This window comes from Panthera tigris, chromosome B4, assembly GCF_018350195.1.
Source record: "Panthera tigris isolate Pti1 chromosome B4, P.tigris_Pti1_mat1.1, whole genome shotgun sequence".
Lineage (NCBI taxonomy): Eukaryota > Metazoa > Chordata > Mammalia > Carnivora > Felidae > Panthera > Panthera tigris.
This window is the reverse complement of record NC_056666.1, coordinates 102436107-102452413: the sequence shown is the minus strand read 5'-3', so window position 1 is coordinate 102452413 and position 16307 is coordinate 102436107. Positions and strand designations below refer to the sequence as shown.

Sequence of the window (16307 nt, the reverse complement as noted above, 5' to 3'; positions counted from 1 at the left end):
ATGTATTCACTGCTATATTGACATCATCTTGTTGGTGACATTATTTAAACCTAAGTAAACTGTAAGTCTCCTACAAATAAGGCAAAACTTGACTTAAATGATCCATACTCATAGCTTTTACTTTTCACTATCTGAATTGTGTTCATACTTTTTTTCTAAATCTTTCCAATATCTCTTTAGACCAAACCAAAATTAGGCAAACTAAAATAATCTGAAAACACACCTTTAAAAATAAAACCTAGAAAATTCTGGATAAAACATAATTGAAATTATGTTAAATGTATAACTGATCTTGTGAGGAGAACAATGGGGGAGGGCTCATCTCCTCAGGTACCACATGAGAAGAGGGAAATAAAATCCAGAATTTAGAGGAAAGAGGGATAATGGGTCCAGGTAATCTCGAGCCTTACATTTAACTCGTGTGGAAAAGAAAATGAGAGCTTATCCTTCACAAAGCAAGGGAGGAACTGGGAGAACTTTAATTTGGACCCTCGGGTCCTCAGCTGAGAGCTGTACTAGAGCAGAGATCAGCAAACTTTTTCTGTAAAGGGCCAAATGGTAAATGGCCTCAGCTTTGCAGGTCATACTGTCTCTGTCACAGCTATTCAACTCTGCCCTTGTAGCTCAAAAGCAGCCATTGACAATGCGTAAACCTATGGGCAATACTCTTTATTTACAAAAACATAGAAAGCCGAAGGGTGTCACTTGCCAACTCCCAGACTAGAAGAAATCTGATCATAGTACAGGAAGATACCAGGAAAGCTTCTCTAATTCTGTGGGACCTATGATGAAATAAAGTTATCCTCTGAGAAATCAAATCCCAGATCTACAACCTGTACAGTGTGGCATAGGCATCTACATTACTTTTATACTGACATTATTTTTGTCTTAGAAAACCCAAGCTGAGAAATTAATATCAAAACTGGCCAGTGATACCCCTGGAGTGATAGGAAAAAGTTTTATGAAACATTTAGGGGGAGGGGGTGGAGAAAGTGATGGTCCTAAAATCCAGGTCACAAAAGATACTAAAAGGGGCAGGGTAGATTAACAAAGATTAACTCATAAAAAAATTATAGAACACATAAAGAAAGAAAACAGTCGGGGCACCCGGGTGGCTCAGTTGATTAAGCATCTGATGTCAGCATCTGATGTCAATCTTGATGTCAGCTCAGGTCACAGTCTCACGGCTCATGAATTCAAGCCCCCCATCAGGCTCCACACTGACAGTGCAGAGCCTGCTTGGGATTCTCTGTCTGTCTGTCTGTCTCTCTCTCTCTGTCATTAATTAATTAATTAATTAATTTAAAAGAAAAAGAAAGGAAACAATCTACCATGAATGAGACAACAGACGCCAAAACCATGAGATAATTACCTGTTGTACAACTTACCTATTTAACTACAAATCACCTGTGTTACCATATCACATAATGCTTTTCCATACTTCCCAATACTTAGATATGACATTTCTATGATAATTTTTTTTTAAATTTTTCACATTATTTCCATTCCATACCTCAAACCATGCAGTTACAACTCTAATAATGCTCATATTAAAAACAGCAAAAAAAAAATTATTGGTGTCTTATCCAATATACATCCAATTTTAAGAAATGAAGTATTTCATTTGTTTTTCAGGTTTGCACACTATACTCATATTCCAAATATCTTAGGCGACACTGACCTTTCTTTTAAAAAGAAAAAAACATAGTAATTACCAACACAAAAATCCCTAAAGTGTCATCTGATCATCTTTATCTGTGCCATTATCATACTCACCACAGAATGAAATCTGAGCTCTGAAATCGATGCTGATACCACGCTGGCCACAGAGGTAGGCATAGTGGGCAAGAGCATTGCATAGACAGGCGCTTCCACACTTGCATGCATCATGGCGGCACAGCTGAGAGTATAGCCCCGGGCTAATGTAGATGTGGCAAGGAGCAAAGAGCTCCTGGTGGATAACATCACAGTGCGCTGCGTATCCAACTAAAAGACAAAAATACATACATACATACATACATACATAACAACAACAACAAAAACATCAGCACCTCATTTACTAGTCTAGATCTTACCCTTAAGTACCAAATTCCAGAACTAACCAAGCATCTTGCTTTCCTAGGTGTACTGAATTGCCTATTATTTTCAACAAGAGCCAATATTTTCCATTTATACTATTTTGTTGGTTTATCTTTACTTATAATAATATTGGTGGCAGCACTGAATCCGTATTTAATAATCTTTTAGCAAAAAAATATTGTGCTATACCTGAATAATATGAGTTACAGAAGGGCCAATATAAATGGCCACAATCACCCCATTGCCCAAGGATCATCATAGAAAATCACCCTAATTCTGCTATAAAGAATTGGTGAGTATTGGAAGGCTTATCTCCAGACAGCCACACACAATAATAGTGGTGCCAGATTGTAGATGCTATGGCAACTCCCTGAAATACACAATTATCCAGGAAGGATTGGGAATCATCTCATTCCAACAAAGTCTCTGGGGTAAATGGTAATGTGTCAGTTGCCATATAGTCATTGAATACAATGTCTGCACAAGACACAATGAACAGAGCACAATGTCTGACAACAATGTTTGATAAATGAATCTATGAATGCATGAATAAATGAATAATGAATAGAAATTAGGGGTTGGGCTACATACTAAAGGCTATGAAATATAGATCTATGTAATCACTTCTTGAAATCTCTTGACTTTTCCCTTGAGAATGACCAAATAGAATCATAGGAGTAACCAAGTTTGACACAGCAATCTAGATCCCATCTTTCTCCAAAAAAAAAAAAAAAAAAAAAAAATCATCCGTAAAAATGAATGAAGTCTTGCCATTTGCAATGACATGGGTGGAACTAGAGAGTATTATGCTAAGCAAAATAAGCCAGTTAGAGAAAGACAAATACCATCTGCACACAGGATAATGCACACAGGAGCCAAAAAAAAAGACAGGCAAACCAAGAAACAGACTCTTAACTCTAGAGAACAAACTGAGGGTTACTGGAGGGGAAATGGGTGGGGGGAAGGGTTAAATAGGTGATGAGTATTAAGGAGGGCACTTGTGACGAGCCCAACAAGGGTGTTGTACAGAAGTGACTAAATTCTACACCTGAAACTAATATTGCACTATATGTTAACTAGCTGGAATTTAAAAGAAAAAAAACACCTGAATGTATTTTGTTGCATATTGTAAATATACTTATTTTGGTAAGGAAACACATGGTAATTGTCTGAGTATTATATTTTTGCACTGTATACGAAAATAAGTAACTTAGACTATAACAGCTTTGTGTTGGCATGCATTCTTCTAATCCCCAGGAATGCCAAAGCAAAGCAATACATCAGTGGGGCTTTTACCGTGTGCCTTAAGGATTTATAGATCAAAAAATATTCCTACTAACATTAAGTAAAAGGGTGATTCAAGAAGATCCTTGTGAAAAAATATCCTTCAGAATTATTGGCTTTTATTTATTTTCCTTTCTCTGGGGATTTTTCTAAATTTACCTATTTGAATTTTTTAAAGTAGGTCACGACAAAGTTGAAGGAGGATTATATCTAAAATATATGTCATAGAAGACATGAGATAGGGGGATAAAAGTGATAAAATATATACGTAATAAAATGGCATGTAACAGGGAGGTCATAAAGAAAAGACCGGAGGGAAATTGAATTTGCCATTTGGACTCTACTCCAGCTTTTACATGTTATTAAAAAACAAAAAATAAAGTTGCTGAAATATCAAAGAGAGAATTGAGAAAGTTAGAAACAAACTGAGCAAGACTGATTGAAGGAGAAGGGAATCTATTAGTAGACATTTTAAGACAGAATGGGGGGAAAGTATCATTGAATGGGAGTGAGATTAAAAGTATTGAATTATAGGGGCGCCTGGGTGGCTTGGTCGGTTAAGCGTCCGACTTCGGCTCAGGTCATGATCTCACGGTCCGTGAGTTTGAGCCCCGCGTCGGGCTCTGTGCTGACAGCTCAGAGCCTGGAGCCTGTTTCAGATTCTGTGTCTCCCTCTCTCTCTGCCCCTCCCCTATTCATGCTCTGTCTCTCTCTGTCTCAAAAATAAATAAACGTTAAAAAAAAAATTTAAAAAAAAAAAAGTATTGAATTATAGGGACAACTGGGTGGCTCAGTCAGTTAAGCATCAGACTCTTGATTTCAGCCCAGGTCATGATCTCACCGTTTGTGAGATTGAGCTCTACATTGGGCTCTGCACCGACAGTGTGGAGCCTGCTTATGATTCTCCCTCTCTCTCTCTCTCTCTCTCTCTCTGCCCATTCCCTGCCTTCCTCACTCTTTCTCTCTCAAATAAATGAATAAACTTTTTTAAAAAAATTATTGAATTATAGAGACCACAAGACTTTAGCCTAATACTCTTATTACTGATAGAAAAAATGACCACAGAAGTTAACAATCTTTTACAAGTTTAGAACCCAGCTTAGACAAAAAGCTAGCAGCACTGAAAGCATTATCTTATATTCTTTCCAGTACATCAAAACTATAAGTTAATACTAAGGATCATGTAATAATCAAAAGATTCCTCCCAAACAATCACCAAAAATTCCAGAAATTGTACTGGGTTTGTATAGGTACTCAAACAACATTAATAATGTATAAAAAATAGCTACCTAGAAACAATAAATTAGCCAAAACAATTAAAGGAACAAATTAAAATTATAAAAATATTTATTTAAGCATACATATTAATTTTTTCATAGTCATTTTGCAAAATATATATATATAACAATACATCTCATTTTATTGATCAGTGAAATAGACTTTCACATGGTTTGCTGTGGCTTTCGTAAAAAAAAAAACAAAACAAAAAAACAAGTACAGGATAAATTCTTGGCATTGTTTGTTACACTGTCATTGCAGATTGGAACTCTGGAGCATGACCCTCTCAAATTGTTGCACACTTGATGGCACAGACCTCCTTGGATCGCTGGCCCCTGCTTATGAAGTCATAGCATGCTGTCTGAGTAAGAGCCGGTAATGAATGTGATAGCAATAGAAGAATCCACATGAGCTGTCACACTGTGGAGCTCAAGTCAAATATCACAAGACTATAACCGCATTATTACAGTATTTCCAGAGATTTTCCTTTAGAATTTAAAGAATCTGACATCTCCAAAATGCTAGCCTACATTTGTGAAGAGTTTAGGGATTTAGGTGTCAACACCTAAAATAAGTAAATTTATGAATGCAAACCAGGAAACAAGATAGTCATTTTCTGGAGTTCTTTATAAAAAATAACCTAGATTACTTAAAGAGGCATATCTAATTATCGAATTAAGATGACAGTAATACATGGAACTGTCCTCCAGGTTTGCATGCAGGAAGAAAGACTTACTGTTTTGTTGATTAATGTTACAGGGGTCCACCATAGGAACATGAACAGGTGCAAAACAAGTGGAGGAAACTCTCCAAGCATATGCGTGAAGTTGAGGGGTGCCTTCTATCATGCCTGATGGAGACCTAAAAAGCAAAGATAACATGCATCTTAGCCTCTCCCATTCATTTCATTTCATCATAGTCTTCAAATATTGAAAACGGAGGATACAATTTTTTTTAACTTACAAAGAAAACTTAGAGCTTAAAATGTTCTATCTTTTAAAAAACATGTGCGATATTAGCTTCCGGTTATTAAGAATTTATAATGGGTCAAATTGTGAACATATATGGTTTTATTTAATAATTGCCTCAGACTTGTGAAGAAAATATGATTCCCATTTTAAAGAGAAAGGAGAGAAGAAGCTCATAGAAATATTAACATTCACTCAGCGGGTGAGCGTCAGAGCCAAGATTCAAACCCCACTTCTCACCAATTTAATGAAACATCATTCACACAACCAAATCATTAATGTGTGTGTGGTTTAGGGTGCATGGGGAGAGGTAGATGCAGGTAGCTCACATGATTCTTTTAGGGTAAAGACAAATGTCCCAAATATAAATATCCTATATTTCTGATTCAGTATTTCAATTTCCATTATGAGGACTGAAATACTGAGGTTCCATCCTGAAGTTAGGCAAACAAACCAAAAGAAAATTGAGGGAAGATGGTATAAAAGCCCTACTTCATCCAAAGTTGCTCACTTCAGTATCCTCAGCAAACCAAAATGGAAGAAAAACATCTACCCTTCTGACACCAGGCTTATAAACACAATAACACTTAAGGGACAAACACTAAAATGCCCCCACCAGCAGGGGCTTAATCAAGGTTTAATAACTCATCAACCATTATTTAATAAGTGAAAATCCTGACTGGACACTGTACCAGACATTGTCAAAGCGACCTAAAGAATCAGGTTGGAGGGGCACCTGGGTGGTTCGGTCGGTTAAGCATCCCACTTCAGCTCAGGTCATGATCTTACGGTTTGTGAGATTGAGCCCCACGTCAGACTCTGTGCTGACAGCTCAGAGCCTGGACCCTGCTTCAGATTCTGTGTCTCCTTCTCTCTCTACCTCTCACACTCTGTCTCTCTCTCTCTCAAAAATAAATAAACATTAAAAAAAAAAAAGGATCAGATTGGGTTAGGTCTCCTGTAGGAAGCTTTGACCAAGCAAAACTTGACTAATGAAAGCCCCAACAACATGGCCAAATAGTAGAGTAGGCTTTATCTCAGCTGTCTATTAAATTAGCTACTTTGGTTACCACTGACCTCAGCCACTAGCAACTACATGGAGCTTCTCACCACGGAAGCTGAGAGAGGAGAATAAAAAGGAGCTTCACAAGCCATTCCACAATGCTCATCCTCTGTCCCCACCCTTTCTCTTTCTCAATTCCTCAAAAGTAAACCATTCTAGAACTCTAAAGCATTATAACAAACACCTAATCCAAAATCTCATTTTGTTCAAACAAGAACACTGAGACTCAAAGAAATTAAAGAGCACTAGCTCTTTGCTTTGTCTCCCCTCTCCTTCTCTCTTCAACGCTTCAAAGGACAATAAAATAGGTCAAGGTGATGGGTGTAGCCAGGGTTCCCAGGAGGAATGGACTCAGAGATGGACTCTCTTATTTCACTTAATCCACTTAATAAATACAAAAAAGAGGAGGAACTAAAATGTAGACCCATTTATTTATTGCGTTTTCATTCTATAAAACAATGTTTGGGCTCACCACACTTAAATTACTGTAATAAGATTTTCAAGTAATTAATATTTTCCATTCCACTATGTTTGCAGATTCACATTAACCTCTATGAAGTAAAGAATTTTAACTGTTTTGTTAGAAAGCTAAACAATGTTCAAAAGTTATCTATGACTCTGAAATATTATCCTGCACTGTTATCATGCCTGAATGTTTATACATGGAGGCGACTGGTGCCTGAGAAAGAGGCAGACAGATCTGCCATCTGTTAAACACTGACTGCTAACCCATTCTGATAAACAAGAAAGAGAAAGAAGGCTTAAACTTCTTTTCTGCACATTTTAGCCAAGCCACTTAATATAGGCTGTTTCATGAATCTGATAAAGATATTGATATTCTGACCTACCAACAAATGAAGCATAAAGAACTAAATAACCTAAGCACAAATTAGTCACACAGAAGAAAAGGTAAAAGAAATTGTCTTTTGAAATTTAAAATTGTAAATGCCAGTTCTCCTTGCCCCTCCAAATTCTTTTCTTGGAGCCCTATTAAAAGCCCTGTCGCCATTTAGTTCAACTGTCTACTGCATATAAGACTCTATGCGACTCATAAATATGGAGAACAAACTGAGGGTTATGAGAGGCATTGTGGGAGAGGGGATGGGCTAAATGGGTAAGGGGCACTAAGGGATCTACTCCTGAAATCATTGTTGCACTATATGATAACTAATTTGGATGTAAATTTTAAAAACTAAAAAATAAAACAAGTTAAAAAAAAGACTCTATGCGGTTCCTAAGAACAGAAGGAATGAGGGGTTCATCCTTATTCTCAAAGCCTTCACAGTTTTAAATGGAAACCAGACATAAAGACAGAGTTTCATAGATAACAGAGTCAAAATGAACTTTGTCTGGTGGTATATGAGCTCCTGTTTTGAAGCAAATAGAGTCTGAATTGGTTTGAACAATAAAATCAGAATTCACAAGAAAGATTAGGTGGTGGAAAAAAACCCAAATAGGAAAAATATGCAGAAGTGTTTTAAAACCTATGGTATTCGGGGAATGGCTTCTTCATGAGACGTTCCTTTGTTACCCTGTCCACGACCACACGGCTCAACATTTAACGTTTTGAAATTACCTCAGTGTTTTTACATATATTGTTGATTAATACCTTGCATTGACCTCATTATTTCTTAAAGGCTGTTATCCCCTCCTGATGGGCAATACAAGGTCTTTGAGGATGCGAACCATGTGATACTGCTTAAATTGTCCCACAGTGCTTAGTTCAAGAACAGGTGCCCAAAGCTTTTACACTAAATTATACACTGTCTTTTCACAAGTAAGTGAAACTGCGTCATCAGTACAAGGGGTACAACTGTACTGTACTGCTTTTCTTCTGATGAAACACCAACGATCATAAAATTCAATGAACTTAGCTGCCAAAATGTTACTTCAGAGGAATCATTCATACCAAATGATATCAATATTTTAAAGGTAAAATTTACTATCATTAATGCCAAATGATATTAAGATTTTTAAAAAGCAGTGCACATTGAAAAATGAAATACTGTTAAGTTTGATAGATGGCAGGGGAGAGAATAACAGGTACTTATTCTGTGGGTTAGCCCACGGGCTCTGAGTTGCCAAATTCACAGCCCAGCCCCACCGTATTTGAGCTAAATGACTTTGAGCTTTGAGGGTCTCAGTGAGTTTCTTTATCTATAAAACAGAGCTACTAATTAGGGGATTGCTTTAAAATTTAAATAGATGATCATATAAAGCTCTTGGAACAGTGATGACTAAGCTATTACTAGTTAAGTAAACACTTCTAATGAAAGAATTTGATTCCTCCAAATTACTAGTCATTAAATCATGTTAGCTATTCAGAAATCATACTTACAGAAAATCATCCCTTATGTTCCCATTAAAAGTGCCACACAGCCCTAATGTTCTTCTTTTCCAGGCGCTAGTGAGTTGAATGTAAATTCTTTCCCCATCTATAGCAAACAGAATCTTTAAACCAAAAGTGGTTTTTAGAAGAATAAATAAGGATGACAGAGTTTGAATTTCAACAATTCCTGCGGGAAAAGAACATACGTAAATCAGCTTTGAGACTCATAGACAGTGTTCTGAAATGCTAGAGTACAACGCCAGAACTCTTCTTTCAAGAGACTGGGTACTAGAATTTCAATAAAAACTTGAAACATTAAAAGCGGGGCACCTGGGTGACTCAGTTGGCTAAGAATTCAGCTCTTGGTTTTGGCTCAGGTCATGATCTTGCAGTTTGTGGGTTCAAGCCCTGCATCAGGCTCCATGCTGGTGGTGGGGAGCCTGTTTGGGATTCTCCCTCTCTCTCTCTCTCTCCCTCTCTCTCCCTCTCTGCCCCTCCTCTGCTTATGCTCGCTCACTCTGTCTCTCAAAATAAATACGCAAGAGAGAGAGACACAGAGAGAGAGAGAGAGACAGAGACAGAGAGAGAGAGAGAGAGAGAGAGAGAGAGACATGAAGCAGGCAGGCTCCCAGTTCCTGCTCCTGTGCTCCAGAGCCAATTTTTGCCACCCTGTGCATTCTTTTCTCCTGTTTCCCTTCTGTCTCTCCTTTCTAAGACTTCAGCAGATCTTTTTAATAGATTGTCATGTCCACATGTAACTTCAGTTGGCTAGCATCTCTTGGCAGGTGTGGACAGTCCTTAGCATTTGAAGTCCGACCTCTTTTTCTTAACTCCCGTGTGTGTGTGTGTGTGTGTGTGTGTGTGTGTGTGTGTAATTTTCCCCAAACTGGTGATGTTTCAATAAGGAAGTGGCACTTTCCTTAAAACTTCTGCATTCCCCTGAGATTATCAGGAAAAAGGAGAGCACAGCACTCTAGAGCCACCATTTTTACCAGACACCTTAAGAGACAAGAAACTTGTGTTCAAGTATGAACTAATGACTTCTGCCAACATGAGAGTTGCTCCTGTATCCCTATCACAATTTCTGCCACCAATCTGGTCACCACGCCCAGAAATCTAAGAACCATTCTTTGATCACATCGTGTCTTTGATGCCCTTCCCCAACGAGCCCTGATCCAATCCATCACTAGGTTCAGACCACTTTTTTTTCCTAAATATTTTCAATCTGTCTTCTTTCCATCTCCACTGTCACTGCCTTACGCTGGTTCCTCCTCATTCCCTGCATGACTGACTTCAGTAACACCCTAACTGTCCTCCATGTTTCCTGCCAGCCTCTCTTAAAGCCACTTCCACGGAGTTGCCATAGTAGTCTACCAAAAAAAAAAGAAAGAAAGAAAGAAAGAAAAAAAGACTATCATTCTTCTCACTGAAACTTATTTATTTGGTTGAACCATATGAGATTTTTATCTTTGTACATAAAAACGGTCAAATAATGATAATTTCATATTCAATTTCATATCAAGTTCAACACCCTTAGCATGACAATGAATAGCATGACCATGTAATTTGTAATACAAATTGGGACATCTCTGGGAATGAAAGAGAGTGTTAATAATAACTATGCTAGAACACAGGCAGGAACACGAAAAACCATAACAACACTCTGCATATAAGGTTTTCCCCAGTGTCACCCCCACCTATTTCTCTAGTCTCATATCTGGATATTCTTCAGGCTTTAGCAGTCCCAAACTAGCTATAGTTTCCCCTAATCATACTGCACGGTTTATACCTCCTTGCTTTGCATGGAACACTTTTCCCACCTCCTTCACCCTGACAATCCTCAGCTTTGAATGATGAACGAGACGTCACCTCTTCAGAGGTGATGTATCTGATATCAAAACTTGCCTGACCGTACCCGCACATTCCTGCCCAAGGCTGGGTGAGCTGTACTGACTTAGATCCCCAGAGTCCCTGTGCATATCTTTGAGTTTGTTATATTTTATGCAAGTGGCTGTTTTGTTATATGTCTCCCCTTGCAAACTTTAGGCCACTTGAGGTGAACACTAGCTCCCATAGACATGGTAATCTCTGAGGTCTCTAGCTGAGGACATGGCAACACATAGGCCCTCAAAGGTTAGTCAGCCAATGGGAGAAGACTTCATTCAGGTTGTGTTGTTGTTGTTGTTGTTGTTGTTGTTGTTGTTGTTAATGTTGTTGCTGTTGTCAATGTAAGGCAAGTACATCATTAGCATTGCTTCTTACCATTCAGATTGAAGCCTTGGTTAGGACTGGTAAGGATTTGTCCTCCTCTACTAAGGGTCACTTGTTTGTTAAAATCATCCTCCAGAATTAGAGTTATAGACTGAAGGCAGACCAAGCCAAGGTTCTGCATAAAAATCAAGTGATTGGTTAAAGGAATGAGAGAGAAATAGGACACAGAAAGAGATAGGGATGATGGGAGAGGGGAATGGGAGAAAGCAAGAGAGAGAGAAGGAAGAAGAAAGGAGAAAGAGAGTGCACATAGATAAGAATTCCTGGTATATAGAAGGCTTGAGTATAAGTAATATAATAAAGTACTTAACATATAATATATAGCCCCATTACCAATAAAATTTGTATTTATATAGTACATTAAGTATACCATATACCTACCTATATTGTACATAGAACATTAAATAAAAATGTTCTCAACAAAGTGCCAATAGTTAAGTTTTTCATAGCACATTATTAATATAGCTCTCCAATACATTTAAGTGGAATACTAAACATAAAAAATTCAATAAGGAAAAGAACAAAGAGAATTGGGATTCTATGTAGGAAATTTATTTGGACTCTGATATACTACCAAAAAAAATCAAGCTGTAGAAAAAGCAAATAAAGTAGTTCAGAATTGTTGTTGGAAATAACCATTTCATACTGGAATAAAACTAGAAAATTAAAGATTTCTGCAAAATGTTGACTACCTGATTTAAAGAGAGGAAAATCTGTGTGTCTTTACAAATAACTGATGTATTTATTTGAAGAAAAGATCTAAAATAAATATTCCAGTATGCTAAGAAATTCATCAAATCTATTTAGAAAACATGAAGCTGACTCAGTCCTGTCAAAAATCATCTCCTTAAAATAGTGGTTTCCGAAGTAACCAAAAACTTAGGTCCATTGTGCAGTTATGCATGAAATGTTCAAAAAAGTATACATATAAATTCCATTTTTTAAGAAAGAAAATATAATTAGATACGTAGTATTTAATCTAAAACATTTGTTTTCATATTTTAATATCTGAAATCAGGATGTGTCATATAAGCAACAGTATAACATAGATTAATTAGCAACATTTTTTCTTTGTCATAGGTAGAATGGTGAAGCATCTTAACAATGATTTTTGCAGAAAATTTACATTACCATTCATATTACCACTATTACCATATTACATATTACCACTCTTGACCTAGAATGGAGCTTGAGTGAAAAAACAACAACAACAAAACAAAACAAAATAAAACAAAAACAAAAAAATTCTCCTGGCCATTTTGAGATGTTCCTACCTGTTCACAGTGAGCTTTCTGTAAAGTAATTGTGAATTTATCTTTTCCAGTTCCTTTCACAAGGATGTACTGGCACATTCCAATAAAAGAATAATGTCGACCATCAAACGTTGTAAAATGAGAATCACCCACAACGGAGCATTGTACTATCAAAATAAAAAATAAAAATTAAAAAAAAAAAAAAAGGAGAAGGAGAGAGAAGAAGGAGAAGGCAGAGAAAGAAATTATGTTTATTTTTTAAAAGCAGGAAGTTGACTAGGGTAAATAATCATTCATCAAAAAGAAATAGATAAAGTGTTTAAAATGTACTCGTCTGACAAACTTACTAGATTATGTTATTAAATTTAATTCAAAATTTATTAAAGGATAGCTCAATGTATTTTTTAGGTTTTGTAATATTTATACTACATCAATAAGTTTTGACCAGTCACCTGCTCAAAGCTATCCTTTGTTCAATTTTCCATTTATCCTCTCAATATCTGAATTTATGGATCATTACATCTCTTGTTATATATGAGATGAACTCATAAACATCATTGCCATGTTCCTCTTCAATTTAAAGAAAATTGAGACATTTTCTTTAAAAACATTTTGAAAGATTACCTGGACAGTCATGCTCAGTGCAGTTCCAAACTCCACCAACACACACACTAAATGAAATTATAAAAATATTAATCTACTGGTATAGAGAAACTGTATTAATGTTTGCATCAATGTATTGATTAATGTACCAATACATACCATGTTTATAGGTTCAGAATAATCTGACTTGAAAAATATATCTGCAAAAGTTCAATTAACTGATAAACTTGGGCTGGGCAGCACCTAAATTATTATTTATTGTGTGTCATACTTAAAAATCACTAAAGATGACACAAAGGGAATACAGAATAGCCAGGAACGAAAGTACTATGCAAACAGAGAGCTTTTGTTTTATGTCCTTCTCTCATTGCTTAAACTAAATTAAAACAAGTCACACACAAAAAAGTATTTACCTATATTAGGAAGGAAATATACATAAAGAGTTAATAAAGTTATTTCATCTACTACAAAACAAGAAAGTTTCTTTTAAGGATCATCAGACATTAAAGAGAAAGAAAAGATGTCCTCTTATGTAAGATAAATTCTGCCTTCTGCCATCAAAAAGACTTTTAGGATGGAAGGAGGATAGAAGGATAGAAACAGAGTCTCTAAAGAGGAGGAGCTTAAATCTTTATTTAAGAATGTGGTTGCTTATCTACCTGCATGCCAGTTATATCACACTGACAGCAAAGAGACAAGGGCCTGCTGACATTTACACCTGTTCTTTATAAGACTTCCCTGGAGGGACTTCATGCTTACCTAAAATAGTTTTAGTTGCTAATGTAATAAGAAATTCTAAATGTCTCTAATGATGGCCATGTATCGGCAATCTGGAGAGTCACTTTTTAAAGTACTCAGCAGAGAAGGCCAGGATTACCATTATGTTCTAATGGTAAAAATATATGCAGATTACTGGTTACAAATAACGAGAAAATGCAACAGACTCATTACATAGGTTTATGATTTTATGGAATTATCAAGGGAAGTGAGAATTACATCATGAAAGAAATTATAAATGTTCTATATTTTTCTAGCTTTTTTTTTCTGAACTTGCTTTCATATTTAAAATATGAAACTATGTATAGCCCCCTGCCCTACTCCCATCCAGACTTTAAATTAGATGCAAACGGTGTCTTGGAATTTTTGGAAGAAAATAAGTAATAAGTACATTCCTTTAGACATATGTCATGGTGAAGTTGTCAACTAATCAGGTACCCAGAAATAATTGGCTGTATATTAATAACATACCATTCAGTACATTCCTGTTCAATTTTTGAACCAACTGAGTAAGCTAATCCATGAAAACTACACGGGCAATTTTCCAAGGAGATGCAAGTCCCATTTTCCATTATGAGGCCTATTTAAGAAAAATATGTATCAAATACTCAAAAGAAATAACAAAGAATGTGTTGTTTGACTATAATAACTCAACCAACTTTTATCGAACACCCGCTCACACTAGGTGCTGAAAATATAATTCTTTTTACTTTTAAAGAGGTTACTGACAACCTGGTTCTATCTCAATCAGTAGCTACCTTATAAGGGTCTATTTTAGAAAAAAAATTAAATTAAATTAAATTTAAAATAAGGATCTATTTCAGTAATTTTAAATTTTCTTATCTCATGACTTGCCATCAAAAACTCAAGTTTCACTACACTGAATAAAGGCAACTAGACAGTATTTCCTTGCTTTTGAGGGAAGAAGAGAGAGAAGGAGAGAAAGAACATATATTCTTGGTTTAATTTCTGCTCATCTCAAAGTGAGAGATTTACACTATTGTCACACAGGTAATAAATATCAAGGTAGTGCTACTCAAAGGGCCAGTGATTGGAACAGCATTTGCTACCTCTCTCAGTAAAGCTTGTTCAGCCATAACGTAAATCAACCGTGTTACCAAGCACGTGTTTCACTCAGCTGACCTTGTTTTGGAGTAAGAATTCCTAGATAAGGAAGCATTGACTTATATTTTGGCACATGGATTTTTATTCTGGTTCAAATTCCTTATTGCATCATTGGTAACAAATGGTTCAGGCCTGGCACTGATCTAAAGATTCTACTTTGAGTAGCACTGACAGACCAACAGACTGAGCTTAACAAATCTGATTCCAAGTAGTCCTCACTCATATCAGGTGACGAAAAACACTTAACATTTCTGGGATTCTATTGTTTTTAATCTGTAAAAATGAAGGGGTTTGAGTAAATCCTCAGTGTTCTTTGTAAAGACCTATCAGTATAGCAGTCATTCCAAATTTGCTTATTTTCTGTATTTTAATTTTTAAAATTTTTTAAAATTTAAATCCAAGTTAGTTAACATATAGTGTAATAATGGTTTCAGGAGTAGAATTTAGTGACTCATCATTTGCATATGACACCCAGTGTTCATCCCAATGAGTGCCCTCCTTAATGCTCATCACCCATTTAGCCCATACAACCAACAAACACCCCTCCAGCAACCCTCAGTTTTTTCTGTTTTTAAAAGTCTCTTAGGGTTTGCATCCCTCTCTGTTTTTATCTTATTTTTCCTTCCCTTCCTCATTCCTAATTTTAAATCTCACCTGTATCACTTGCTATGTTACTTGTAATTTCACATATTAAAACTACGTCAGGACTAAAATCCTATACTGCCAACATATGAAGGCTTTTTTTAACTTGCTTTCACCTTCAAAACATGAAAATATGCACGGTATTAAATATCCTTAAATATCCAAGAGAACAAAAGATTTGCCATGGTTAACTTCAGGACTCCAGATTCCAAATTTCCTGGGAAATTTACATAGTAGAAAAGCTGCCATTCTGCCTAATCACTTCAAGGATCAAATCCTACCAGGGTAGAAAATTGCAACAGCCCTATGTCCTGAGAGAGGACTTTATGATATGATTCTTCAATCACTGGATACTAGTTTCCATGAGTACAGACACCGTTTCTCTCATGAAGTGCTTACCATCTGCGCAGTAACATCCATCAAGACAATGGAGATTGCTCCCAAGACACTGTTTCTCAAACGTGCAGGTTGGTGGGCAACAACTGATACAATCCCGATGGACGAAACTGTCATCACATTTATCAGCTAAAATGGGCAAACAGGGGAGCTATAAGTCAAATTTACTCACCTCTCTTTCAAAAAAAAATAGTGTTCGGAAAAGTATGCAAGTTTACCACTGTTATTGGGTCAATGAC

General features: G+C 36.3%; 1 protein-coding gene across 1 annotated transcript in view; it reads right to left on the bottom strand.

Annotated features, from left to right (window-relative positions):
• Window positions 1-16307, bottom strand: part of OTOGL (otogelin like) — a 161409-nt gene that overhangs the window by 92135 nt on the left and 52967 nt on the right. Inside the window, exons 13-20 of the mRNA XM_042992814.1 lie at window positions 16072-16197; window positions 14377-14485; window positions 13150-13196; window positions 12547-12692; window positions 11264-11387; window positions 9011-9188; window positions 5378-5502; window positions 1777-1986 (exon numbers count right to left, since the gene is read on the bottom strand). Coding sequence (XP_042848748.1) covers window positions 1777-1986; window positions 5378-5502; window positions 9011-9188; window positions 11264-11387; window positions 12547-12692; window positions 13150-13196; window positions 14377-14485; window positions 16072-16197 — 1065 coding nt within the window. The remainder of the gene's footprint in view (window positions 1-1776; window positions 1987-5377; window positions 5503-9010; window positions 9189-11263; window positions 11388-12546; window positions 12693-13149; window positions 13197-14376; window positions 14486-16071; window positions 16198-16307) is intronic.